We start from the raw sequence: 26,372 nt of genomic DNA, 5'->3' as shown, positions 1-26,372 counted from the left end.
AGACTGTTCAGTGTAGCGGGACTGATCTTCCGTCCAAGAAGGGCACGTATTGATCACAAGAACTTTGAGAATCAGCTTCTTTTGAGGCTCAACAAAGCATTCTGGTAGTCTGATCGGGTATGCTGTCTTGGGGTCTTGATTGTCAGTTATGACAATGGGGAAACCATGTTATATGCAGTAGGATTTTAATTTTTTTTTTGTTTTTTTTGATGGGACTTACATCTCTTCAACTCTTAGTTTGAATGCAAAATTGTAGCACTCTCCTACTCTGTACCATTTTCACAGCGTGTTAAGTGCTCTTAAGGGATTTGTATGTAGTGATGTAGAGGTCATTCTCATTTAAGTTTTGGTCTTGACTTGTCAGCTGTGACTGGTGTGGGGTTCAGGGCTGAATTTTTCAGGCAGGAAGATTTTAAGTTTATTTTTAATGGGATGAACATGAATACCTCATACTACTGTTTGTGCAGAATCTCTCTCTCTCTCTCTCTCTCTCTCTCTCTCTCTCTCTCTCTCTCTCTCTCTCTCTCTCTCTCTCTCTCTTAGCTGTCTCTTGAGAAAATGTTGAAAATTGAAATTTGTTGTTGTTTTTCCAACCTGGGCCCGGTTTTGAATACAATAAAGTTTGAGAAAGAACATGCTCCTTGAGTGACTTTGTCTTTGACAGTAATGGGTTAATGATTGTGTTGTATCCTGGGCCACTTGTAGAACTAACCAGTGTTTAAATTGAGCTTTCAGTTCATATAGTGGCATCTGGCTGTTTTTTTCAAAGGTTACTTTATACTTTTATACTTTAAGTAGTTTTTGGAGCACATACTTTTTACTTTTACTTGAGTAAAGAGGTCAAGTTGATACTTCAACTTTTACCAGAGTATTTTTAAACTGCAGTATCTATAATTCAACTTAAGTAACAAATGTGTGTACTTGTGACACCACTGTTTATTTCACATTCCTCATAAAACCCGGTAGTTGCTCTCTTTTGTGATCTCACACTTTTCCGACAGCAACTAAACGCATCCTTCCTCTTCCTTGACTAAATAGTGAGCGGATACGCGCGCGCACTAAGCTGCAAACCATCACCTTCTCAACTTTTTCTTTCCTTATTTTTGTCTGAGAGATGGCGCAAAAAAACCCCACAAGGATTTTGAAAAAACTCTTGAACCACCTTTCTGTGGATAACTTCAAGGAGTTTTGCGACGCGCTCCTGGACCGCAGGGAGGAACCGTGCGTCCCTCGCGTAAAGGTGGAGGGGAAAAGCCGCCTGGAGATCGGTAATGTGATGATAAACACTTTCACGGAGCAGGGAGCTCTGAAGGTGGCAGAGGAAATCCTCAGAGAGATCGGCTGCTCCCAGGCTGCGGACAAACTCGGTAGGTTCAACATCTGGGTTCGTGGTTGGATGCAGGAACGCAGGAACTGCGGGTGTAATATTTTAAATCGGTGGAGGTTGGTGTATTAATACACAATAAGTAGCAATTATCTTGGAATATAAACGAGTTTTACTCGTGAAACCTCATCAAACAACGTTCAACAGTTACAGACCAAACAGACTAGTTTTACTTTCGCTTTTGCGCACATAAAAGTTCAGTGAAATGAAGGCTGCGCCGTTTGAGACACTTTAACTGGAAGAAAAACAAGACATTTATGAAGCTGGAGCATATAAATGCTTGTTTGAACGCTGGAACTCTCAGACTGCTAAATGGAGAATCACTGAAATAAATCTGGTGAAGTTTCCACGAGACAAACAGCTTTGTTGTTGTGTCTGCACATAAATGTTCACACACGTGTGTAGTCTTGTGAAACATATTTGACTCATATTTTAATAATAAAAATTATTATTATTATTATCATATTATTAGTAATAAAAAAATGCATGACTACATTTACCTGAACTTATATTTTGGGTGAACTGTCCGTCCTCTGTTACTAAAATGAGAATGACGTCTGCTGGCCACAACTATATATAATAATAGACTGGAAAAACCACGTGACGTCACCCATGGGAATCAGGACAGGTTTGATCAGAATGAATATAAAGAAACAGCATCATATGTGGTCAAAAAGTAAAAAGTAAAAATCTTATTGATTAAAAGGTTATTTAAAGGCCAGATCTCTTTAAAACTGCCTCAGCTTCTTATGAACACTGTATGAAAGGAAACGAAGAGTCAGGACAGGAACATTAGCAGTTGCAGGTTATTATTATTATTATTATTATTATTATTATTATTATTATTATTATTATTATACCCGATCTTTGATAATCTAGTGCAAAAAATAAAATGTATTTGAAAAAAAAGTATAAAAACCCTAATTCAAACCAAAATTCAAATTAAATAATAAATATAGACAACAGTTCAGTATTCGAAACCTTTTTTTAAACTATATTAACTTGAGTACACCACAAAGAAAAGATATCTAACGTTGAAATTTTCACTTATTTTGAATTTGGTGCTGCAACATGTCCCAAAAGTGCTGCAACAGCTGCAAGGCGAGACCATGAAAGTTGAGGAACGATTAAACAAACATCCCACAGTTGAATAGGTCAGGTGGAAACAGGTGAGCGTCTCTGGAGCATCTCAGGACGCCTCAGTCGTTCACAAGCAGGAGGAGCCAAATGAATGAGAGTGAGGAAAAATTAATAAATAAAGGTTGAACGTTAGATATTCTGTCTTTGTATTCAGTTGAATAAAAGTTGCTGAGGATTAGCAGATCATGGTATTCTGTTTTTATTTACGTGTCATATTCAGTTCAATTTAAGAGCAAAGAAGAGCGCAATTTCACTTAAAACACGACACTAACCCCTGCTGGCAACACCCTAATATGACAGCTAGCTGCTAATTCAACGGTACTTTAACAGAAACAAATGAGACCGATAAAAGGATCAAAAAGACATCATTATTGAAAACTAGGGAGTGATGGATCCACAGAGAGGTGTTAGCAAGGGAAAGAAACATATAATTCAACCTGGAACAACAAATGAGTGGAAAGAGAGAGATGTTAGCAGGTAACCAGCTGGTTTCTCCAGCTGCGTTCTCCAGCAGGTGGCGCTCCGGTGCCACCATGTTCAGGTTTAATCAATGCAGTAAATGCATTTTGTCTTTCAGAACTTAATACTGTGTCTTCCTCACTTTTGCAGCTAAAGAGGCAGGACCAGCAGGACCAGCAAGACCAGCAAGACCAGCAGGACCAGCAGGACCAGCAGGACAAGTGGGTGCACCCAGTGAGTCATCCTTCTTAGTTGTTACACTTGAACATGAAACATAGCAGTCCTGCTGTGTGACGTTAGATATTTGAAGGTTTTTTGCAGAATTATTTTTGTTGATAGATAGATAGATAGATAGATAGATAGATAGATAGATAGATAGATAGATAGATAGATAGATAGATAGATAGATAGATAGATAGATAGATAGATAGATAGATAGAAGTAAAAAAAAAATACTAGTAGTACTAAAAGTAGTAGAAATAGTAGAAGTAGTCCACAGATGAAATTGCTTAAATAAATTGAAATTAGCCGTAACTTCAATCAATGAGATGCCCAAAATTGATGTTTCTTCTTTTTCTTCAGTGAAGCATTTTGTGGACGAAGACATGAAGGACTTCCTCCAGAGAGTGTCCAATCACGGCCGCAGTATGGATGAGCAGTTCCTCGAAATCCTCCGGGAACAGGAGCCATATCTTCTAGCTGACCTTAAAATAAAATAGTTTGTGGTGAAATCAAAAAATAGAAAACAACCAAGAAAATGTTTTCTTTGCAGTGGACTATAGGAAAGTGTTTTTGTAATCTGTAATATTTTAAACCTAAATTTGCTGGAATTGGAAAGGTTTGAAATCCCAGCCCTGATCACTGAGCCTCATAAAAACACCTCATTTTATAAAAGAAAAATACATGTGTTATGTCGTTTTTTTTAATTTTTATGAATTACTGTTATAAATTGATTCTGTAATTAGACTAAAAATTCCACTAAAAATGTCATATTTCATACGTGTTTGGTATGGATTTTTTATTGAACATTTATTAAATTAAGAGCCCATATATAGATGAATTGATAGAAAGATTTTACTATTGGTTCTTCACTGAAAATAATCTGTGATTTGAGCATGACAATAAAATCATAATTTTAAGTAAGATTTGACTTACTGTGTATGCTTTTCCCAATATATGTAAAAATAAGGCTTCAAAGTTTAAGTTTTTGTGGTTTTCTGTTGGGTTTTTGGTCCCTTGCTGTTGGGATTTCTATTTCAACCTGTGGAAGTTTGTTGGCATCACACCTGCTGCTCGTTGGTGATCAGGCACGGTAAAAGCCTGCACCATTCTGGAGTCTGATGCCAGATGGTTACCTCTCTTGGATGGAATACAGAAGCCTGCTTTTTTTGCCTTCTTGGTTCCTCCTGCCTCTGCTTTCGCATTACCCAGCTCAGCAGCCCACCTTCAAGCCCCGCCCCTCCTGAACCCCGGAACTAACTCAGGGATAACTGAAACAGAAATAAGACAAACAATATCAGGGACTTGAAGCAAATGAGGCAAGTATATGTACTGTGAATATTTTGGACAGCAGTCTAAATTGCCCTTTCGTCCTTCCGATATGCCAAGGATGAGAGAAACCAGTCCTGCTTTTGACACGTTGAGATTAAAGGGACAGCTCTAGGTTGGTTTGAATCATATATGTGTCAGATTCCAGTTTGTTCATGTACACAAGGTGTCTTCAGTACAGACGAAGGTCTGCTATGGTGTTCCACAGGGTTCAGTGCTAGGGCCAATATGGTTCAGTGTTGGGCCACAGTCCTATGTGAACATGGTAGGCCTCAATTTCAACTTTGAGGCCTAGCTTGGAGGCCTAACGGAGGCATTGGTCAGTGACCCCGATTTACAGCAGGGCCACCATGCTGACGTGAAGAGCGCTCCGCTGGTTGTTAAATAGCAGTGGCTTCCCGATTCTCGTTCTTTTTTCTCTCAAACTTGCTTCCTTCTTCCACAGAGCTCTCTGTGAGATACGAATGCTACAAACTCGTCCACACTGAGATGAGGAGAGCAGGGAAAAGAGCCACTGTTCACCAGGACCCCCTGCAGAGCGTATCCATCCAGCTGTTCACCAAAGAACGCTGGTCTGCAACAGACAGATTCTCTCTACAACCTTCTTCATCACGGAAAGGTGGCTTTGTTGGTAGAGCGTTCGCCCATGAACCTGAAGGTCAGTGGTTCGAACCCTAGTTCCTCCTGTGTCCACCAAAGTGTCCTTGGGCAAGGCACTGAATCCCCCAGCTGCTCCCGGTTGTCAGGCCAGCGCCGTTGTGTGGCAGCTCCGCCGACAACCGGTGTGTGAATGTGTGCGTGCTGGGGCGCCGAAAAGGGGGGGTAAAGGATATGGATTATAGGGGCCCATGATTGAGGGGGGCCCAGAGAGGCCCCTAATGATGATCAAAATTATAATAAAGAAAAATAATGACAAGTTATTAAATAACATATAATCACAAATGTTTTATTTTCAATGCCCTGGTAACAATAACTTTATTTGATTTGGAAACATCAACACCTGCAGCCCCCCTCCCCCCTCTATTTACGTAAAATGGTTCAGTCTGACTGGATCAGCTGCAGGTAGCGCACGTGTGGTTTGTCACACAGCGTCACAGCTCAGCTGCAGGAGGAGGAGACGGCATCATGCCTCAACAATCAGGCAGCCAAAAAAGCAAACAAAAGAAATTAAGAAATGAGAGAGAGTTGAAGGGTCGACAGTATGTCACCCAGTATTTCTGAAAAAAAGGTGGGTTTGTTAGTTGTGGCGAAGCTCAATGGAGGAGGAGTGCCACGTGGCGCAGCCGTGGCACTAATGGTTGGTGCCAACAATCACAATACTCAAGGATAAGCTCCAAAACCTCCGCCTTTCCACCAAGTTCTGTAGGCCTTTAATTGATGCTCTACTAAAAGGCATTGAGAAGCGTTTCGGACACGTCTTCACAGAACCAGAGCTGATCGCTGCTGCAATTCTCGTGCCCAAATTCAAGACCAGCTGGACAAGTGACGACTACACCCTGAGACTCGGTAAGTGCTGCTTTTTTTAACAATAATACGGGTGGGTGGGGTACATTCATGACTGAAACTGTTGGCACCCTTCAGGATTATTTATTTATTTTGGAAGTTTTTTAAATAACCATATCAGGCTTTTATTATCCAAAGCAGCTGAAATGCAATGCAATGCATTGTACAATTTTTCAGTGTTGTAATGTCAGTGTTTTTGTCTTTTCCCCATATTCATTTGGGCCTTGACTACATCAAAAATCACTTGAAAGACCAAGCTGAGGGAATTAAAGCTGAGAGCTCGCCTTCTTCAGAGGAGGAGGACTTCTTCTCTTCAATCAAACAGGCCAGTTTCCAAGAAGATGCCAAACAGCTGGAGACTTACCTTGGCTCCCCAGGTGATACCATGGATGCACTAAAGACTTTCCCAGCTATCTGCAACCTTTCCCTGAGGCTCAACACTGCCCTCCCAGCCTCAGCTGCATGTGAGAGACTGTTCAGTGTAGCGGGACTGATCTTCCGTCCAAGAAGGGCACGTATCGATCACAAGAACTTTGAGAATCAGCTTCTTTTGAGGCTCAACAAAGCATTCTGGTAGTCTGATCGGGTATGCTGTCTTGGGGTCTTGATTGTCAGTTATGACAATGGGGAAACCATGTTATATGCAGTAGGATTTTAATTTTTTTGTTTGTTTTTTTTTGATGGGACTTACATCTCTTCAACTCTTAGTTTGAATGCAAAATTGTAGCACTCTCCTACCCTGTACCATTTTCACAGCGTGTTAAGTGCTCTTAAGGGATTTGTATGTAGTGATGTAGAGCTCATTCTCATTTAAGTTTTGGTCTTGACTTGTCAGCTGTGACTGGTGTGGGGTTCAGGGCTGAATTTTTCAGGCAGGAAGATTTTAAGTTTATTTTTGATGGGATGAACATGAATACCTCATACTACTGTTTGTGCAGAATCTCTCTCTCTCTCTGTCTCTCTCTGTGTGTGTGTGTCTCTCTCTCTCTCTCTCTCTCTCTCTCTCTCTCTGTCTCTCTATCTCTCTCTCTCTTAGCTGTCTCTTGAGAAAATGTTGAAAATTGAAATTTGTTGTTGTTTTTCCAACCTGGGCCCGGTTTTGAATACAATAAAGTTTGAGAAAGAACATGCTCCTTGAGTGACTTTGTCTTTGACAGTAATGGGTTAATGATTGTGTTGTATCCTGGGCCACTTGTAGAACTAATCAGTGTTTAAATTGAGCTTTCAGTTCATATAGTGGCATCTGGCTGTTTTTTTCAAAGGTTACTTTATACTTTTATACAGGGGCGAAAATCCCGGGGGGGACAGGGGGGACAAGTCCCCCCCATTAGTAAAGCTGTCCCCCCCTAGAATAATTTGAGACAGAATGAATGATTTTGGAACAATGCAGTAGTATTTAGTAGTGATGCACCAAAATGAAAATTTGTGGCCGAAACCGAAATCGAAAATAATAATAAACAGTAAAATCTCATTACACTTAAAACAAGAGTCATCACCAGAAAAATAACTTATTTGACAATTTTCACCTGTTTCAAGTAAATTTTCACTTGAAATAAGTAGAAAAATCTGCCAGTGCGACAAGATTTATCTTATAAGCAAAACAATCTTGTTCCACTGGCAGATTTTTCTACTTATTTTAAGTGAAAATCTACTTGAAACAGGTGAAAATTGTTGTTTTTTTCCAGTGATGAGTCTTGTTTTAAGTGTAATGAGATTTTTTTTAACAAAAATGAGACATTTTAACTAGAAATAAGACAAATATTCTTAAGATTTTGGGTTTTTGCAGTTGTCAGATGTGCTGTATTATTGCCACCTTCCACCTAATACCATTGTTTTGTATTACTCTAAGAAAGGTCTTCTGCCTGTTTGCGAGATAGAGTTGAAAATGTCAAAATGCTGTATTAAAGGAAGGCTAAAACTTTTATTCCTTGTCCCCCCCTGGATTTATTCTCTAAAATGTTACTGTTTATTGTCCCCCCCCAACTATGAAACGGGATTTTCGCCCCTGCTTTTATACTTTAAGTAGTTTTTGGAGCACATACTTTTTACTTTTACTTGAGTAAAGAGGTCAATTTGAATCTTCAACTTTTACCAGAGTATTTTTAAACTGCAGTATCTATAATTCAACTTAAGTAACAAATGTGTGTACTTGTGACACCACTGTTTATTTCACATTCCTCATAAAACCCGGTAGTTGCTCTCTTTTGTGATCTCACACTTTTCCGACAGCAACTAAACGCATCCTTTCTCTTCCTTGACTTAATAGTGAGCGGATAAGCGCGCGCACTAAGCTGCAAAACCATCACCTTCTCAACTTTTTCTTTCCTTATTGTTGTCTGAGACATGGCGCAAAAAACCCCCACAAGGATTTTGAAAAAACTCTTGAACCACCTTTCTGTGGATAACTTCAAGGAGTTTTGCGACGCGCTCCTGGACCGCAGGGAGGAACCGTGCGTCCCTCGCGTAAAGGTGGAGGGGAAAGACCGCCTGGAGATCGGTAATGTGATGATAAACACTTTCACGGAGCAGGGAGCTCTGCAGGTGGCAGGGGAAATCCTCAGAGAGATCGGCTGCTCCCAGGCTGCGGACAAACTCGGTAGGTTCAACATCTGGGTTCGTGGTAGGTTCAACATCTGGGTTCGTGGTTGGATGCAGGAACGCAGGAACTGCGGGTGTAATATTTTAAATCGGCGGAGGTTGGTGTATTAATACACAATAAGTAGCAATTATCTTGGAATATAAACGAGTTTTACTCGTGAAACCTCATCAAACAACGTTCAACAGTTACAGACCAAACAGACTCGTTTTACTTTCGCTTTTGCGCACATAAAAGTTGAGTGAAATGAAGGCTGCGCCGTTTGAGACACTTTAACTGGAAGAAAAACAAGACATTTATGAAGCTGGAGCATATAAATGCTTGTTTGAACGCTGGAACTCTCAGACTGCTAAATGGAGAATCACTGAAATAAATCTGGTGAAGTTTCCACGAGACCAGCAGCTTTGTTGTTGTGTCTGCACATAAATGTTCATACATGTGTGTAGTCTTGTGAAACATATTTGACTCATATTTTAATAATAAAAAATATTATTATTATCATATTATTAATAATAAAAAAATTCATGACTACATTTACCTGAACTTATATTTTGGGTGAACTTTCCGTCCTCTGTTACTAAAATGACCAGAATGACACCTGCTGGCCACAACAATACTGTATATAATAATAGACTGGAAAAACCACGTGACGTCACCCATGGGCATCTGGACAGGTTTGATCAGAATTAATATAAAGAAACAGCATCATATGTGGTCAAAAAGTAAAAAGTAAAAATCTTATTGATTAAAAGGTTATTTAAAGGCCAGATCTCTTTAAAACTGCCTCAGCTTCTTATGAAGACTGTATGAAAGGAAACGAAGAGTCAGGACAGGAACATTAGCAGTTGCAGGTTATTATTATTATTATTATTATTATTATTATTATTATTATTATTATACCCGATCTTTGATAATCTAGTGCAAAAAATAAAATGTATTTGAAAAAAAAGTATAAAAACCCTAATTCAAACCAAAATTCAAATTAAATAATAAATATAGACAACAGTTCAGTATTTGAAACCTTTTTTTAAACTATATTAACTTGAGCACATCACAAAGAAAAGATATCTAACGTTGAAATTTTCACTTATTTTGAATTTGGTGCTGCAACATGTCCTAAAAGTGCTGCGACAGGTGCAAGACGAGACCATGAAAGTTGAGGAACGATTAAACAAACATCCCACAGTTGAATAGGTCAGGTGGAAACAGGTGAGCGTCTCTGGAGCATCTCAGGACGTCTCAGTCGTTCACAAGCAAGAAGAGGAGCCAAATGAATGAGAGTGAGGAAAAATTAATAAATAAAGGTTGAACGTTAGATATTCTGTCTTTGTATTCAGTTGAATAAAAGTTGCTGAGGATTAGCAGATCATGGTATTCTGTTTTTTATTTACGTGTCATATTCAGTTAAATTTAAGAGCAAAGAAGAGCGCAATTTCACTGAAAACACAACAGTGACCCCTGCTGGCAACACCCTGATATGACCACTAGCTGCTAATTAAACGGTACTTCAACAGAAACAAATGAGACCGATAAAAGGATCAAAAAGTCATCATTATTGAAAATTAGGGAGTGATGGATCCACAGAGAGGTGTTAGCAAGGGAGAGAAACATATTATTCAACCTGGAACAACAAATGAGTGGAAAGAGGGAGATGTTAGCAGGTAACCAGCTGGTTTCTCCAGCTGCGTTCTCCAGCAGGTGGCGCTCCGGTGCCACCATGTTCACGTTTAATCAATGCAGTAAATGCATTTTATCTTTCAGAACTTAACACTGTGTCTTCCTCACTTTTGCAGCTAAAGAGGCAGGACCAGCAGGACCAGCAAGACCAGCAAGACCAGGAGGACCAGGGGGTGCAGCCACTTCTTAGTTGTTACACTTGAACATAAATCATAGCAGTCCTGCGGTGTGATGTTAGATATTTGAAAGTTTTTTACAGAATTATTTTTGTTCATAGACAGATAGATTGATAGATAGATAGAAGTAAAAAAAAATACTAGTAGTACTAAAAGTAGTAGAATAGAATAAAGAAAGATAAATTAGCACACTAGAATAAAAATAGAATACAACGAAAGAATATAACCCTAGAAAATATAGATGATATGAATACTAGAACAATACAAATAAATAAATAAAACAATTGCACACTGAACACTAGATAAATATTAGAATAAAAATAATAAACAAAAACCTAATTCCACAGATGAAATTGCTTAAATAAATTGAAATGAGCCGTAACTTCAGTCAATGAGATGCCCAAAATTGATGTTTCTTCTTTTTCTTCAGTGAAGCATTTTTTTTGGACGAACACAGGACGGGCTTGATCCAGAGAGTGTCCAATATCGGCCCCATTTTGGATGAGCTGTTGTCTAAAAACGTCATCCAGTCTGAGATGTACACCAAAATAAGAGCTCTGCCAACCTCTCAGGAGAAGACGAGGGAGCTCTTAGATGGTCCTGTCAGAAGCTCAGATGACTGCAAAGAGATCTTCCTCGAAATCCTCCGGAAGTGGGAGCGATTTCTTCTAGCTGACCTTGAAAAGAAATAGTTTGTGGTGAAATAAAAAAATAGAAAACAACCAAGAAAATGTTTTCTTTGCAGTGGACTATAGGAAAGTGTTTTTGTAATCTGTAATATTTTAAACCTAAATTTGCTGGAATTGGAAAGGTTTGAAATCCCAGCCCTGATCACTGAGCCTCATAAAAATACCTCATTTTATAAAAGAAAAATACATGTGTTATGTAGTTTTTTATTTTATGAATTACTGTTATAAATTGATTCTGTAATTAGACTAAAAATTCCACTAAAAATGTCATACGTGTTTGGTATATATTTTTTTATTGAACATTCATTAAATTAAGAGCCCATATATAGATGAATTGATAGAAAGATTTTACTATTTGTTCTTCACTGAAAATAATCTGTGAATTGAGCATGACAATAAAATCATAATTTTAAGTATGATCTGAGTTACTGTGTTTGCTTTTCCCAATATATGGAAAAATAAGGCTTCAAAGTTTAAGTTTTTGTGGTTTTCTGTTGGGTTTTTGGTCCCTTGCTGTTGGGATTTCCATTTCAGCCTGTGGAAGTTTGTCGGCATCACACCTGCTGCTCGTTGGTGATCAGGCACGGTAAAAGCCTGCACCATTTTGGAGTCTGATGCCTCCCTTGGATGGAATACAGAAGCCTGCTTTGTTGCCTTATTGGTTCCTCCTGCCTCTGCTTTCGCATTACCCAGCTCAGCAGCCCACCTTCAAGCCTGCCCCTCCTGAACCCCAGAACTAACTCAGGGATAACTGAAACAGAAATAAGACAAACAATATCAGGGACTTGAAGCAAATGAAGCAAGTATATGTACTGTGAATATTTTGGACAGCAGTCTAAATTGCCCTTTCGTCCTTCCGATATGCCAAGGATGAGAGAAACCAGTCCTGCTTTTGACACGTTGAGATTAAAGGGACAGCTCTAGGTTGGTTTGAATCATATGTGTGTCAGATTCCAGTTTGTTCATGTACATGAGGTGTCTTCAGTACAGACGAAGGTCTGCTATGGTGTTCCACAGGGTTCAGTGCTAGGGCCAATATGGTCCAGTGTTGGGCCACAGTCCTATGTGAACATGGTAGGCCTCAATTTCAACTTTGAGGCCTAGCTCGGAGGCCTAACTCTGAGACCAGCCTCAATTTTAAGACCACATTGTCTTAACGTTGACCGCATGGTCTTAAAGCAAAGGAAATTAAGGAATGACCCCAGAACCCAGCAGTCTTTGCAGTTTATTGCCTTTAGGGGGGGGTGGGGGCGTGGACAAACTCGTCCACGCTGAGACGAGGAGAGCAGAGAAAAGAGCCACTGTTCACCAGGACCCCCTGCAGAGCGTAACCAACCAGCTGTTCACCAAGGAACGCTGGTCTGCAACAGACAGATTCTCTCTACAACCTTCTTCATCACAAGTGAAACGTCTACTGTCCCTACATTCTGTAAGGACTACGTCTCATATCTGATCAGCGTGACTAGCATTAGCCGAGGAGAACATCCCGCCAGCTGCGCTCGTGAAAGCCCACTGGTTACTAAGAACTAGTGAACGCACCCTTCGTCCACCTTTCAACGGAGTGACCTGCAAACGTTCCGACGCTTCTACGAGCGGACCCGTGCGCAATGAAATGACGTGACAAGGCTACGACGACCAGGAAAAGGGGGATGGCCGGCTTCCAGCGATGCTGCATTCTCCGTATGTATTATTATATTGTTAGGGGCCCGTGTAAGTGGACCCATATAACGTGTTACCTCCCTACCGAAGCAGTTCATGCTCCTGTTTCCCCGTTAAAAGTGTGTGGTGGAGTTTGCTCCGCACACTGGCTCCTGTAAAGGAAACAGCAGAATGATAAAGTGGTGTGGTGTGAGATCACGCCAGTTTTCTTCCCTTCCTTACCAACCCACATGGATAAGTTAGTATCCCGGTAATCAGGCCTCCAATACGTTGTCCGCCATTTTCCTTTTAGTCCACGTTATGTGACGTTGTCCTGACACACACACACACACACACACACACACACACACACACACACACACACACACACACACACACACACACACACACACTGACGCACACACACATACATACTGACACACACAAACACGTAGATGATCTGAAGTTTTTGTTTAATGTTTAGTTAGTTTTTGTTTATGTGTAGTTTAGGCATATGAATTTAATTAGTGGTGGTGTATAGTAGTGCTTTGTACCAGAACATTCCAGATCTGACTGAAGATCCAGATGTCCACATGAAGACAAGGTCTGCACCGGATCGAGAGGAGATGACACAAATTCTGAGTAACAGAAAGAGAAATGTAAATATTCTTTTGTAAAATCTATTTTGACTTGTTCAGAGATCATTTGTAAGCATACATAGACTATTTTTAATATTATTTAGAAAATGCTACAATTATCTTTCTTTTTTTGCAAGTCTTCGTAATTTAAATGAGGAGGAAAAAAAATGCATCATGGCAGATAAACAAGGAAAATCAATGATAACTGTAAATAAGCATCCTATATGTCCTTCATGAGATCAAGAATAGACAACAAGCTGTGTTTGGTTGCCTGGCAACAGGCATCTGCTGCAAGTCTGAAATGCCAGGTAGCACGGCAAGCCCATACCTGGGTCCGGCTATCAGTCCCTCCCACGGTCCCCCCGCCCCAGGCCAAATGTGGGAAACATGGGTGTAGGAAGACCCAAGTGTGCTTGTGATGTGTACATCTGTTGAGTGTAGAGATGTCTAAGATGTAATTAAAGACTGAGGAGCAGGCAGTCCCGGAACATGTGAGACAGCGTCCCCCATGCCCCAACCCCCCAACCCCTCGGACCTAAGTGAATGTGTGGGTGAGTCAAGTAGAGGAGCAGCAGGAGGAGGAGAAGAGCACGAGGACAGTCACAGGGACAGTGGTACTGGTCCTGGTAAGCACCCACATTCCCCAGGAAAGACCTGAATTACCAGACAACAAACACTTTGTTGATGTTCTACTCACCCATCTCAAGAGCAAACTGTCAAAAGATAAACGGTACACGAACAATATATTGAGTTCATGACTCGAGTCATTGCTGTTGTGCAACAAATCATATTAATTCATATTTAAAGATTTAAAGAACAACAATGAAGGAAGGAGTCCGAGCACAGGCCATCGCTATCAGCAAATGTTACAAATATGTGCAAAATTAACACAAAAAACGTCTCTCATTCAAAAAGTTAAAAGATAGTGAAACAACATTTGGGATAAATTCCGATGCCTAAACTACAATTAAACAACCAACTAAACATGAAAAACACTTCAGATTACAGTAGGTACATAGGTGTGTGTGTGTGTGTGTGTGCGCGCGTGCGTGCGTGGGTGTGCAGGTATTAGTTGGAGAGAATGAGAGGAATAGAGAAGAAAGTAAGACACTAGAATAACTTCTCACCACCAGAAAATCAAGCTCTTCTGATGTGGTCCGGGATTTCAATTCAATTTGATTTATATAGCTATTACACCAGAAGATGTCTCTAGGATCTTTACAGAGACCCAGAACATGACCCCTGAGCAATTATTACATAAACATAAAATAAAAAAGGGCAGGTAAAAACTCCCTTAGTGGGAGAAAAACCCAGACCAGCACAACAAACTACAAGAACAATGGAGAACAATGATGGTTATGAGATACTTATAATTAATAACTGAGAAAGGAAAGAGAAGATCATGTGGATCATGTGGATCATGTTGGTGTTCCCCTGCAGCGTAGCTCTATAGCAGCATATTTAGGATGCAGCTCTGTTTAAGACCGGCTCTCTAGTCTGATCCTGCAGCTGCAGCTACGACTACTGGCCCTAACACACTAGTGTTAACATTAACTTTAGGCTAAAAAGAAACGTTTTAAGTTGGGTTTTAAAGTTGGAGAAGGTGTCAGCCTTAATCCAGATTGGAAGTTGGTTGCATAGTAATGGTGCCTGATAGCGGAAGGCCCGTCCTCCAATTCTACATTTGGATACTCTATGGACTAAGATAAACCAGCCCTCTGAGAACATATATATATATATATATATATATATATATATATATATATATATATATATATATATATATATATATATATATATATATTTAGACACATGTTTTAATTTATGAAATCAGCATTCACTGACCATGAAAGATTTAAGGTGCTTTCAGGGGGCTGATATTTCTGATATTGAAAAGGTAGAATTATGGTGAGAAAGGTGTAATTGCAGTTTTCCCAAACAAGTTTTTTTTTTAAATACTTTATTTATTCATTTTCAAAACATTTTCAAACAATCCAGGTACATAACAACCTGAACAATTACCCCTTTCATCCCACCCCCCACCCCCAAAACAGGCTAGGGAAGAAAAAGAAAGAAAGAAAGAAAGAAAGAAAGAAAGAAAGAAAGAAAGAAAGAAAGAAAGAAAGAAAGAAAGAAAGAAAGAAAGAAAGAAAGAAAGAAAGAAAGAAAGAAAGAAAGAAAGAAAGAAAGAAAGAAAGAAAAACAGAGAAAGCTGTACAACAGTTTCTGTGGCAATCTGCGAATGTTTAAAATTGCACTTTGAGAAATTACAGACAGATGAATATTCAGACATGGTCATGAAATCGAGGGGTCATGAGGGTCCTCTCCGCTGTATAATATGATCGAGGAATGGTTGCCATATCTGATGGAACCTGTCTGATTTTCCTGACAACTCGAATCGAATCTTTTCTATATATAAAGTATTTGAGAGCTCTGTGAGCCAGGCTTCAAAGCTCTGTGATGTTTCTTTGTTCCAAACTTTGAGAATAATTTTCTTTGCAATAACCATCCCATACTGTATTGACAGAGCCTCCCAGTGGTTAAGAGTATCAAGCTGGTGGGACCAGCCAAGTGTCTCTGGGTCTGGCAGAAGATCATGTTCATAAACCTCGGAGTAAAAGTAAAAAACTTCATGCCAAAATCTACCAAGTTTGTTGCAGAACCAGAGCATATTGTTTTCCCAAACAAGTTAACCCTGTATTACATTTAATTACTTTGTCTGGACCTATGGGAACATTTTGCTTTTACACAAAAATCCAGGTATTTTTTATGTAAAATAAATAAGCACATACTGTATACAGTATGAATATAGAGTACTGGCCCACTGAACTAGAATAGAAACCAATTATATCATACCAGCCTGTCCAGGTAAAAAATAAGGGTGAATAAAAGATTCAACATATAAATTCCCAAGTAAAGTCCCCAAAAGTCTTTAAAGCAGCTTAACAGACCAGCATATCTTTTCAGCAGGGGGAACAACCAACTGTTGTATCAGTCGTCAGCCAGCTGGTGTCACTATATTCATTTTAGCAAAGTTCACTCTTGAAGTTAATTTATTACCAGAACTTTTTAATAAATTATTATTATTATTGTTGTTGTTAGAAGAAGTAGTAGTAATAGTAGTAGTAGTAGTAGTAGTAATATTCCTAATGAAAATTTTGGGGCAGATTTTCCACTTTGAAGCATTATCTTTTACATATGTGGGGAAAAACAAACACGTTAACTCAGATCTTACTTAAAATTATGATTTTATAGTCATGTTCAAATCACAGATTATTTTCAGTGAAGAACCAATAGTGAATTCTTAGTAGATGGTTAAAAACTTTCTATCAATCTATCCAATTCTGGGCTTAATTTAATCAATAAGGAAAATCAATAACATTCCCATAGAAGTTTGAGTCAAATTACATGATCAATTTATAACAGTAATTAATAAAAAATACATATTTTAATTAAAAAACTAGATCACAAATGTCTTTTTTTTTCTTTTATAAAATGAGGTGTTTATGAGGCTCAGTGATCAGGGCTGGGATTTCAAATCTTAACAGTTCCAGCAAATATAGGTGTAAAATATTACACATTACAAAAAGACTTTCCTATATCCTTCTGCAGAGAAAACATTTTCTTGGTTCTTTTCTATTTTTTGATTTCATCACAAACTACTTTCTTTTGAGGTCATCTATGAGAAACGGCTGCTGCTTCTCAACGATTTGGAGGAAGATGTCTTTGCAGGTGTCGGAGCTTCTGAAAGGACCTTTGTAGAGCTCCCTCATCTTCTTTTGATTGGTTGGCAGAGCTATTATAGTGTCATAAGCCTCGGGTTGGATGACTTTTCTTTTCAACAGCGCATCCAAAATGGGGTCGACACAGGACACTCTCTGGACCAATTCCTCCATGTGTACGTCCACAAAGTGCTCCACTGAAGAAAAAAAGAAACACATCCATTTTGAGCATCTCATCGACTGAGGTGACAGCTCATTTCAATTTATTGAAACAATTTCATCTTCAGTCGTCATAACAAAACACAAAACAACTTTAAAATATCAGGAGCAAAAATAATTCTGCTTCTCTGAATTAAAGGAACATTCCAGTTTCACTTCAACCTGCTGAGTCTCTCATCTGTATGAAAGCACAAATGTTCCACCTTGAGATTATAGATGTAAAATTGTAACGGTATCTGACTTGCTGAGGTTTGTCACCGGGTTCTTTGTTTCATAAGGTGTTAACAGTTTCCCCTCTGAAATTTGGTTGATTGTTAAAATACTTGCAAATATCTAACATCACAATGCAGGACTGCTATGTTTCATGGGTGACTCACTGGCTGCACCCGCTGGTCCCGCTGGGCCTGCTGGGCCTGCTGGTCCTGCTGGTCCTGCTCCACCCGCTGGTCCTGCTGGTCCTGCTGGTCCTGCTGGTCCCGCTGGTCCTGCCTCTTTAGCTGCAAAAGTGAGGAAGACACCGTATTAAATTCTGAAAGATAAAATGCACTTACTTTCATCGATTAAACGTGAACATGGTGGCACCAGAGCTACCTGCTAACTCACATCTCTTCCATTCTACACATTTGTTGTTTCAGGTTGAGTAATATGTTCCTCTCCCTTGCTAACACCTCTCTGTGACACCTAGTTTTCAATAATGATGTCTATTGATCCTTTTATCGGTCTCATTTGTTTCTGATGAAGTACCGTTACATTAGCAACTAGGTGTCATATCAGGGTGTTGCCAGCAGGGGTCACTGTCGTGTTTTTAATGAAATTGCGCTCTTCTTTGCTCTAAAATAAATATGGCAAGGTTACCTGAAATATGAACGGAATACGACACGTAAATAAAAAGAGAATACAATGTTCTGCTGTAATGTACTCAAGTTTAAAAAGAAGTTTAAAATACTGACATTTTGTCTATATTTATATTTTACTTGGAATTTCGGTTTGAATTAGGGTTTGTATAATTTTTTATTTTTTTATTTGCACTAAAGATTTGGTATAATAATAATAATATTAATAATATTATTATTAATAATAATAATAATAATAATAATCACATTAAAATACAAAGACATAAATGATCGGAACTGTCTCTGGTTTTGAGTCCTGACCACACGCACCTGCTAACGTTTCCTGACGTGACTCCTCGTCTCCTTTCATACAGTCTTTATAAGAATCTGAGGCAGTTTAAAAAAGTTATGCTCTTTAAATAACCTTTTAATCAATAAAATTGTATTTTTTCATTTTTTGACCACTGGCTTAAGCTACCCTATGATGCTAATTAATGTTTCTTTTTATTCATTCTGATCAAATCTGTCCAGAGGTGCGCCAGTGGGTGACGTCACGTGTTTTTTTTTCAGTCTAATATTATACAGTCTACAGTTGTGGCCAGCAGGTGTCACTCTCGTCATCTTAATAAAAGTCTTAATTGAGGATTAGATTAAATATATGTTCAGAGGTAAAAGTAATCATGCATTTTATTATATCTGTCTGTTAAAGACTGTTGAGAATAATAAAGCTGCTAAAATATCAGCTTTGACGTTGTTTTATTAAAATACGACTCAAAGCTGTTTGTCCCGTGGAAACTTCAGCAGCCGACATTTACATCTAGAGTTCCAGCGTTCAAACGAGCCTTTATTTGCTCCAGCTTCATAAATATATAGTTTTTCTTCAAGTTAAAGTGTCTCAAATGACTTCATGGCGAAAGGAAACTGGGAGCAGCCTTCATTTCTCTGAACTTTTATGAGCGCAAAAGTGAAAGTAAACTAGAAAACGAGGCTGTTTGGTCTGTTATTGTTGAACGGTGTTTAATGAGGTTTCACGTGTAAAACTCGTTTATATTCCAGGATAATTGGTACTTTTTGTGTATTAATAGCCTACACAAACCTCCGCCGATTTAAAATATCACACCCAACCACGAACCCAGATGTTGAACCCACCACGAACCCAGATGTTGAACCTACCGAGTTTGTCCGCATCCTGGGAGCAGCCGATCTCTCTGAGGATTTCATCTGCCACCTTCAGAGCTCCCTGCTCCGTGAAAGTGTTTATCATCACATTCCCGACCTCCAGGCGGCTTTTCCCCTCCACCTTTACGCAAGGGACCTCCCCGCGGTCCAGGAGCGCGTCGCGAAACGCATCGAAGTCTTCCTTAGAAAGATTGCTGAAGACGCTTTTCAAAATCCTTTTGGGGTTTTTTTGCGCCATGTCTCAGACAAAAATAAGGAAAGAAAAAGATGAGAAGGTGATGGTTTGCAGCTTAGTGCGCGCGCTTATCCGCTCACTATTAAGTCAAGGAAGAGGAAGGATGCGTTCAGTTGCTGTCGCAAAAGTTATGGCACTTATCCACTAGTACCTACTCAGCGCGCCCCAACTCGGCACGCCTCCACTCGCCTCGTCCTCGTTTGTTTTTCAGTGAGAAGTAGGGGGGTTGGAGCTAAGCTGCTGTGACGTATTTGATTGTGTGATCTAAACGGAGAAGACAACAACACTAAAGATGTAGAACCTGGAGGAGATGATATACAGGACTGTCTCAGAAAATTAGAATATTGTGATAAAGTTCTTTATTTTCTGTAATCCAATTAAAAAAACAAAAATGTCATACATTCTGGATTCATTACAAATCAACTGAAATATTGCAAGCCTTTTATTATTTTAATATTGCTGATTATGGTTTACAGTTTAAGATTAAGATTCCCAGAATATTCAAATTTTTTGAGATAGGATATTTGAGTTTTCTTAAGCTGTAAGCCATGATCAGCAATATTAAAATAATAAAAGGCTTGCAATATTTCAGTTGATTTGTCATGAATCGAGAATGTATGACATTTTTGCATTACAGAAAGAAGAAGAACAGCTGAGAAGTGACAGAGCTCCTGGTGGATCTGGTCGTTCCTTATCGCCCGTCTACATCCCTTTTTAATTCTCTCCTCAGCCACCAGGTTTATGAACGTCTGCGTCTGTGCCACCCTCTTTGTCAATTACACTGCCGAGGTAGGTGAAGGATTCGATTTCTTCCAGTGCTTCCCCCTCCAGCGTGATTGCGTTGGCGTTGGCTGCATTGATCTTGAGGATCTTGGTCATTCCCTTGTGGATGATGAGTCCCAGTTGTGCTGAGGTGGCTGCTACGATGTTGGTCTTCTCCTGCATTTGATGTTGAGTGTGTGACAGCAGTGCCAGGTCAGCAGCAGCAGCAGCAGTTATGAAGTACTTATAATTAATAACTGAGGAAGGAAAGAGAATATCATGTGGATCATGTTGGTGTTCCCCTGCAGCGTAGCTCTATAGCAGCATATCTAGGATGCAGCTCTGTTTAAGACCGGCTCTCTAGTCTGATCCTGCAGCTGCAGCTACAACTACTGGCCCTAACACACTAGTGTTAACACTAACTTTAGGCTAAACAGAAACCTTTTAAGTTGGATTTTAAAGTTGGAGATGGTGTCGGCCTCCTTAACCCAGATTGGAAGTTGGTTCCATAGTAATGGTGCCTGATAGCGGAAGGCTCGTCCTCCAATTCTACATTTGGATACTCTATGAACTAAGAGTAAACCAGCCCTATGAGAACAGTGAGCTCTATTAAGAACATGTGTGTATATATATATATATATATATATATATATATATATATATATATATGTATATGTATATGTATATGTATATATATATATATATATATATATATATATATATATATATATATATATATATATATATATGTATATGTATATATATATATATATATATATATATATATATATATATATACATATATATATATATATATACATATATGTATATATATATATATATATATATATATATATATATATATATATATATATAATTAGACAGATGTTTTAATTTATTAAATCAGCACTCACTGACCATGAATAATTTACGTTGCTTTCAGGGAGCTGATATTTCTGATATTGAAAATGTAGAATTATGGTGAGAAAGGTGTAATTGCAGTTTTCCCAAACAAGTTAACCCTGTATTACATTTAATTAGTTTGTCTGGACCTATGGGAACAAGGTCAAGGTCAAGGTCAAGGTTTACTTTATTAATCTCCCACGGGAGAAATTGGTCTTGGAGTAGAGGCCACAACATTTTGCTTTTACACAAAAATCCAGGTATTTTTCAAGTAAAATAAATGAGCACATATATGAATATAGAGTACTCGCCCACTGAACTAGAATAGAAACCAGTTATATCATACCAGCCTGTCCAGGTAAAAAATAAGGGTGAAGGAAATTCAACACATAAATTCCCAAGTAAAGTCTCCAAAACTCTCTAAAGCAGCTTAACAGACCAGCATATCTTTTCAGCAGGGGTATCCGTCGTCAGCCAGCTGGTGTCAGTCACTATATTCATTTTAGCAAAGTTCACTCTTGTAGTTCATTTATTATTATCATTATCATTATCATTATCATTATTATTATTATTATTATTATTATTATTATTATTATTATTATTATTATTATTATTGTTATAATTGTTAGAAGAAGTAGTAGTAATGGTATTAGTAGTAGTGGTAATAGTAGTAGTAATATATCTAATGAAAATTTTAGGGCAAATTTTCCACTTTGAAGCATTATTTTTTACATATGTGGGGCAAAACAAACACATTAACTCAGATCTTACTTAAAATTATGATTTTTATTGTCATGTTCAAATTACAGATTATTTTCAGTGAATAACCAATAGTGAATTCTTAGTAGACGGTTAAAATCTTTCTTTCAATCTATCCAATTCTCAGCTTACCGTAATTTAATCAATAAAGAAAATCAATAACATTCCTATACAGGTATGAAAAATGACATTTGTAGTAAAAGTTTGAGTCAAATTACGTGATTCATTTATAACAGTAATTCATAAAAAAATACATATTTTAATTACAAAACTAGATCACAAATGTCTTTTTTTCTTTTATAAAATGAGGTCTTTATGAGGCTCAGTGATCAGGGCTGGGATTTCAAACCTTAAAGGTATTGTGACATGAAAAACACATTTTTCTTGATTTTTTGTTTTGTTGGGTGTCTTGACATCAATTACACCCAAAAAACAACGAACTTTTAACATTCAGTGTATTGTGTGCTTTCTGGGATTTTCCGCATAACTATGCAAAAACGGCGCATCTGGTTTGGTGGCGAGCCGTTACGTATAGACCCGCTAAATCACCGCCCCCTCCACCCAGCTCCCTGCTTCCTCTCCTCTCCAGCGCACCATAAAGGCTGATTTATGGTTCCGCGTTACACCGACGCAGAGCCTACGGAGTAGGTTACGCGGCGACGCGCACCGTACGCTGAACCCTACGGCGTAGGCTCTGCGTCGATTTAACGCGGAACCATAAATCAGGCTTAACACGGAGCTGTTTAGAGCTTCTTCTGTTCTCATCACCGGAGGACAACTGCTAAGAAGACCCGCGGCCACTGACTGGACTTAAGATAAGGGGACACTGCTGCTTGCATGCCTTTATTTTTATGATTGTTTGCGGTGGACTACTTCGCCGTGCTGCTTTTCCGTGCATGATTCGCCTGTCGCTCCCGGCTTAACTCTCTGACGCCGCTGTTAGAAGTCCGTGACCAGAAGACTTGACTTCCAGTCGAGTCCTCTGGTCACGGACTTCATCCCCGGGCTGTAGTCGCCCTGTCTGGGCTGTGTGTGTGGGTGTTTGTGGTTCGGTGTGTGCGCGTGTGTGTGGAGACGCCGGCAGAAGTGTGTAGCAGTTGGGTTGGAGGAGGTTGGGAGGAGGAGCGGGGCAATGATTGACAGGAAAGGGGAAAAAGGACGCGTTTTTCACGGCACAAAAAAACACCGTCATAAAAAGCCAGGAATGGAGTACTGAAGTGAAGTTTTTCTTGTTACACCCTTTTAGACACATTTGAGGGATGTTGGCCAAGACTTTTAATAGTGTTAAAAGCATGTTAAAAATGATGTCACAATACCTTTAACAGTTCCAGCAAATATAGGTGTAAAATATTACACATTACAAAAAAAACCTTCCTATATCCCTCTGCAGAGGAAACATTTTCTTGGTTCTTTTCTATTTTTTTATTTCACCACAAACTATTTGTTTTCGAGGTCAGCTATGAGATACGGCTGCTGCTTCCGAAGGATTTCGAGGAAGATGTCTTTGCAGGTGTTGGAGCTTCTGAAAGGACCTTTGTAGAGCTCCCTCATCTTGTTCTGAGAGGTTGGCAGAGCTCTTATAGTGTCATAAGCCTCGGGTTGGATGACTTTTTTAATCAACAGCGCATCCAAAATGGGGTCGACATAGGACACTCTCTGGACCAAGTCCTCCATGTGTACGTCCACAAAGTGCTCCACTGAAGAAAAAAAGAAACACATCAATTTTGAGCATTTCATCGACTGAAGTTACAGCTCATTTCAATTTATTGAAACAATTTAATCTTCAGTCGTCATAACAAAACACAAAACAATTTAAAAATATTGTTTTAATATAATGCTGAGGTTTGTCACCGGGTTCTTTGTTTCATGAGGTGTTAACAGTTTCCACTCTGAAATTTGGTTGATTGTTAAAAAACTTGCAAATATCTAACATCACAACGCAGGACTGCTATGTTTCATGGATGACTCACTGGCTCCACCCGCTGGTCCTGCTCCACCTGCCGGTCCTGCTCCACCCGCTGGTCCTGCTCCACCCGCTGGTCCTGCTGGTCCTGCCTCTTTAGCTGCAAAAGTGAGGAAGACACAGTATTAAATTCTGAAAGATAAAATGCACTTACTTTCATTGATTAAACGTGAACATGGTGGCACCAGAGCTACCTGCTAACTCACATCTCTTCCATTCCACACATTTGTTGCTTCAGGTTGAATAATATGTTCCTCTCCCTTGCTAACACCGCTCTGTGTATCCATTACCACCTAGTTTTCAATAATGATGTCTACTGATCCTTTTATCGGTCTCATTTGTTTCTGATGAAGTACCGTTACATTAGCAACTAGGTGTCATATCAGGGTGTTGCCAACAGGGGTCACTGTCGTGTTTTTAATGAAATTGCGCTCTTCTTTGCTCTAAAAGGAATGTGACAAGGTTACCTGAAATATGAACTGAATATGACACGTAAATGAAAAGAGAATACAATGATCTGCTAATCCTCGGCAACTTTTATTCAACTGAATACAAAGACAGGATAGTTATGGTTCAAACTTTATTTATTAATTTTTCCTCACTCTCATTCATTTGGTTCCTCTTTCTTGCTTGTGAACGACTGAGCAACCTGAGATGCTCCAGAGACGCTCACCTGTTTCCACCTGACCTATTCACTTGTGGGACGTTTCAAAAAGGTGTTTGTTTGTTTAAACGTTCCTTAACTTTCATGGTCTCTTCTTGCACCTGTCCCAGCACTTTTTGACATGTTGCAGCACCAAATTCAAGTGAAAATTTCAATGTCAGATATCTTGTCTTTGTAATGTACTCAAGTGAATATATTTTAAAAAGTTTAAAGTTTAAAATACTGACATTTTGTCTATATTTATATTTTACTGGGAATTTTGGTTTGAATTAGGGTTTGTATACTTTTTTTATTTTTTTATTTGCACTAAAGATTTGGTATAAATAATAATAATAATAATAATAATAATAATAATAATAATATTAATAATAATAATCATCATCACATTAAAATACAAAGACATAAATGATCGGAACTGTCTCTGGTTCTGAGACATGACCACACGCACCTGCTAACGTTTCCTGACGTGACTCCTCGTCTCCTTTCATACAGTCTTTATAAGTCATTTAATCAATAAAATTGTATTTTTTTATTTTTTGACCACTGCTTAAGCTACCCTATGATGCTAATTAATGTTTCTTTATGTTCATTCTGATCAAATCTGTCCAGAGGTGCGCCAGTGGGTGACGTCACGTGTTTTTTTTTTTCAGTCTAATCTTATACAGTCTACAGTTGTGGCCAGCAGGTGTCACTCTGGTCATCTTAATAAAAGTCTTAATTGAGGATTAGATTAAATATATGTTCAGAGGTAAAAGTAATCATGCATTTTATTATATCTGTCTGTTAAACACTGTTGAGAATAATAAAGCTGCTAAAATATCAGCTTTGATCTGATATGTAACGTTGTTTTATTAAAATACGACTCAGAGCTGTTTGTCCCGTGGAAACTTCACTAGCCGACATTTACATCTGTGAAAGAGTTCCAGCGTTCAAACAAGCCTTTATTTGCTCCAGCTTCATAAATATATAGTTTTTCTTCAAGTTAAAGTGTCTCAAATGACTTCATGGCGAAAGGAAACTGGGAGCAGCCTTCATTTCACTGAACTTTTATGAGCGCAAAAGTGAAAGTAAACTACAAAAACGAGGCTGTTTGGTCTGTTACTGTTGAACGGTGTTTAATGAGGTTTCAGGAGTAAAACTCGTTTATATTCCAAGATAATTGCTACTTATTGTGTATTAATACACAAACCTCCGCCGATTTAAAATATTACACCCGCAGTTTCTGCGTCCCTGCATCCAACCACGGACCCAGATGTTGAACCCACCACGAACCCAGATGTTGAACCTACCGAGTTTGTTCGCAGCCTCGGAGCAGTCGATCTCTCTGAGGATTTCCTCTGCCACCTTCAGGGCTCCCTGCTCCGTAAAAGTGCTTATCATCACATTACCGATCTCCAGGCGGCTTTTGCCCTCCACCCTCACGCGAGGGACACACGGTTCCTCCCTGCGGTCCAGGAGCGCGTCGCAAAAGTCATTGAAGTTATCCACAGAAAGATGGTTCAAGAAGTTTTTCAAAATCCTTGTGGGGTTTTTTTGCGCCATGTCTCAGACAAAAATAAAGAAAGAAAAAGATGAGAAGGTGATGGTTTGCAGCTTAGTGCGCTCGATTATCCGCTCACTATTAAGTCAAGGAAGAGAAATGATGCGTTGAGTTACTGTCGGAAAAGTTAGTGATAGAGAGCAAT

The 26,372-nt window shown here is 38.9% G+C and overlaps 4 protein-coding genes across 5 annotated transcripts; 2 read left to right on the top strand and 2 right to left on the bottom strand.

The window, feature by feature from the left end:
• The first annotated feature begins 1,001 nt into the window (after window positions 1-1,001).
• Window positions 1,002-3,907, top strand: LOC133441137 (apoptosis-associated speck-like protein containing a CARD). The gene is made up of 3 exons (XM_061718530.1): window positions 1,002-1,367; window positions 3,134-3,217; window positions 3,566-3,907. Exons 1-3 carry the CDS (start codon window positions 1,115-1,117, stop codon window positions 3,700-3,702), a joined length of 474 nt encoding a protein of 157 aa, XP_061574514.1. The 5' UTR covers window positions 1,002-1,114; the 3' UTR covers window positions 3,703-3,907.
• Window positions 3,908-8,377: 4,470 nt separating this feature from the next.
• LOC133440649 (apoptosis-associated speck-like protein containing a CARD) lies at window positions 8,378-11,384 on the top strand. The gene is made up of 3 exons (XM_061717972.1): window positions 8,378-8,647; window positions 10,424-10,480; window positions 10,906-11,384. Exons 1-3 carry the CDS (start codon window positions 8,378-8,380, stop codon window positions 11,173-11,175), a joined length of 597 nt encoding a protein of 198 aa, XP_061573956.1. The 3' UTR covers window positions 11,176-11,384.
• Window positions 11,385-16,679: 5,295 nt separating this feature from the next.
• On the bottom strand, window positions 16,680-19,763 carry LOC133438568 (apoptosis-associated speck-like protein containing a CARD). The gene is made up of 3 exons (XM_061717394.1): window positions 19,396-19,763; window positions 17,767-17,886; window positions 16,680-17,367 (listed from the first exon to the last, which is right to left on the bottom strand). The coding sequence occupies exons 1-3, from the start codon at window positions 19,637-19,639 to the stop codon at window positions 17,108-17,110; spliced, it is 624 nt and encodes a 207-aa protein (XP_061573378.1). The 5' UTR covers window positions 19,640-19,763; the 3' UTR covers window positions 16,680-17,107.
• Window positions 19,764-22,068: 2,305 nt separating this feature from the next.
• On the bottom strand, window positions 22,069-26,339 carry LOC133438586 (apoptosis-associated speck-like protein containing a CARD). Of its 2 annotated transcripts, XR_009781694.1 has the most exons (4): window positions 25,977-26,339; window positions 24,031-24,123; window positions 22,777-23,757; window positions 22,069-22,697 (listed from the first exon to the last, which is right to left on the bottom strand). XR_009781694.1 is itself a non-coding variant. In XM_061717395.1 (3 exons), exons 1-3 carry the CDS (start codon window positions 26,227-26,229, stop codon window positions 23,498-23,500), a joined length of 606 nt encoding a protein of 201 aa, XP_061573379.1. In that variant the 5' UTR covers window positions 26,230-26,339; the 3' UTR covers window positions 22,714-23,497. The 2 variants fall into 2 exon arrangements, 1 of the variants encoding a protein (XP_061573379.1); XM_061717395.1 differs by lacking the exon at window positions 22,069-22,697 and having other exon boundaries at window positions 22,714-23,757.
• Between the last annotated feature and the right edge of the window lie 33 nt (window positions 26,340-26,372).

Source organism: Cololabis saira, chromosome 3, assembly GCF_033807715.1.
Source record: "Cololabis saira isolate AMF1-May2022 chromosome 3, fColSai1.1, whole genome shotgun sequence".
NCBI classification, from domain to species: Eukaryota; Metazoa; Chordata; class Actinopteri; order Beloniformes; family Belonidae; genus Cololabis; species Cololabis saira.
Note: the sequence above shows the minus strand (reverse complement) of the source record. Positions and strands in the feature narration are given on the sequence as shown.

Excerpts from the sequence above, each read along its gene's own strand:
- LOC133441137 (XM_061718530.1), top strand. The coding sequence starts at position 1,115 with ATGGCGCAAAAAAACCCCACAAGGATTTTGAAAAAACTCTTGAACCAC. Across the intron at positions 1,368-3,133 it reads CCAGGCTGCGGACAAACTCG|CTAAAGAGGCAGGACCAGCA; the intron begins GTAGGTTCAACA and ends TCACTTTTGCAG. Across the intron at positions 3,218-3,565 it reads AGGACAAGTGGGTGCACCCA|TGAAGCATTTTGTGGACGAA; the intron begins GTGAGTCATCCT and ends CTTTTTCTTCAG.
- LOC133440649 (XM_061717972.1), top strand. The coding sequence starts at position 8,378 with ATGGCGCAAAAAACCCCCACAAGGATTTTGAAAAAACTCTTGAACCAC. Across the intron at positions 8,648-10,423 it reads TCGGTAGGTTCAACATCTGG|CTAAAGAGGCAGGACCAGCA; the intron begins GTTCGTGGTAGG and ends TCACTTTTGCAG. Across the intron at positions 10,481-10,905 it reads AAGACCAGGAGGACCAGGGG|TTCTTCAGTGAAGCATTTTT; the intron begins GTGCAGCCACTT and ends TGTTTCTTCTTT.
- LOC133438568 (XM_061717394.1), bottom strand. The coding sequence starts at position 19,639 with ATGGCGCAAAAAAACCCCAAAAGGATTTTGAAAAGCGTCTTCAGCAAT. Across the intron at positions 17,887-19,395 it reads CCAGGATGCGGACAAACTCG|CTAAAGAGGCAGGACCAGCG; the intron begins GTAGGTTCAACA and ends TCACTTTTGCAG. Across the intron at positions 17,368-17,766 it reads GGGACCAGCGGGTGCAGCCA|TGGAGCACTTTGTGGACGTA; the intron begins GTGAGTCACCCA and ends TTTTTTCTTCAG.
- LOC133438586 (XM_061717395.1), bottom strand. The coding sequence starts at position 26,229 with ATGGCGCAAAAAAACCCCACAAGGATTTTGAAAAACTTCTTGAACCAT. Across the intron at positions 24,124-25,976 it reads CGAGGCTGCGAACAAACTCG|CTAAAGAGGCAGGACCAGCA; the intron begins GTAGGTTCAACA and ends TCACTTTTGCAG. Across the intron at positions 23,758-24,030 it reads AGGACCAGCGGGTGGAGCCA|TGGAGCACTTTGTGGACGTA; the intron begins GTGAGTCATCCA and ends TTTTTTCTTCAG.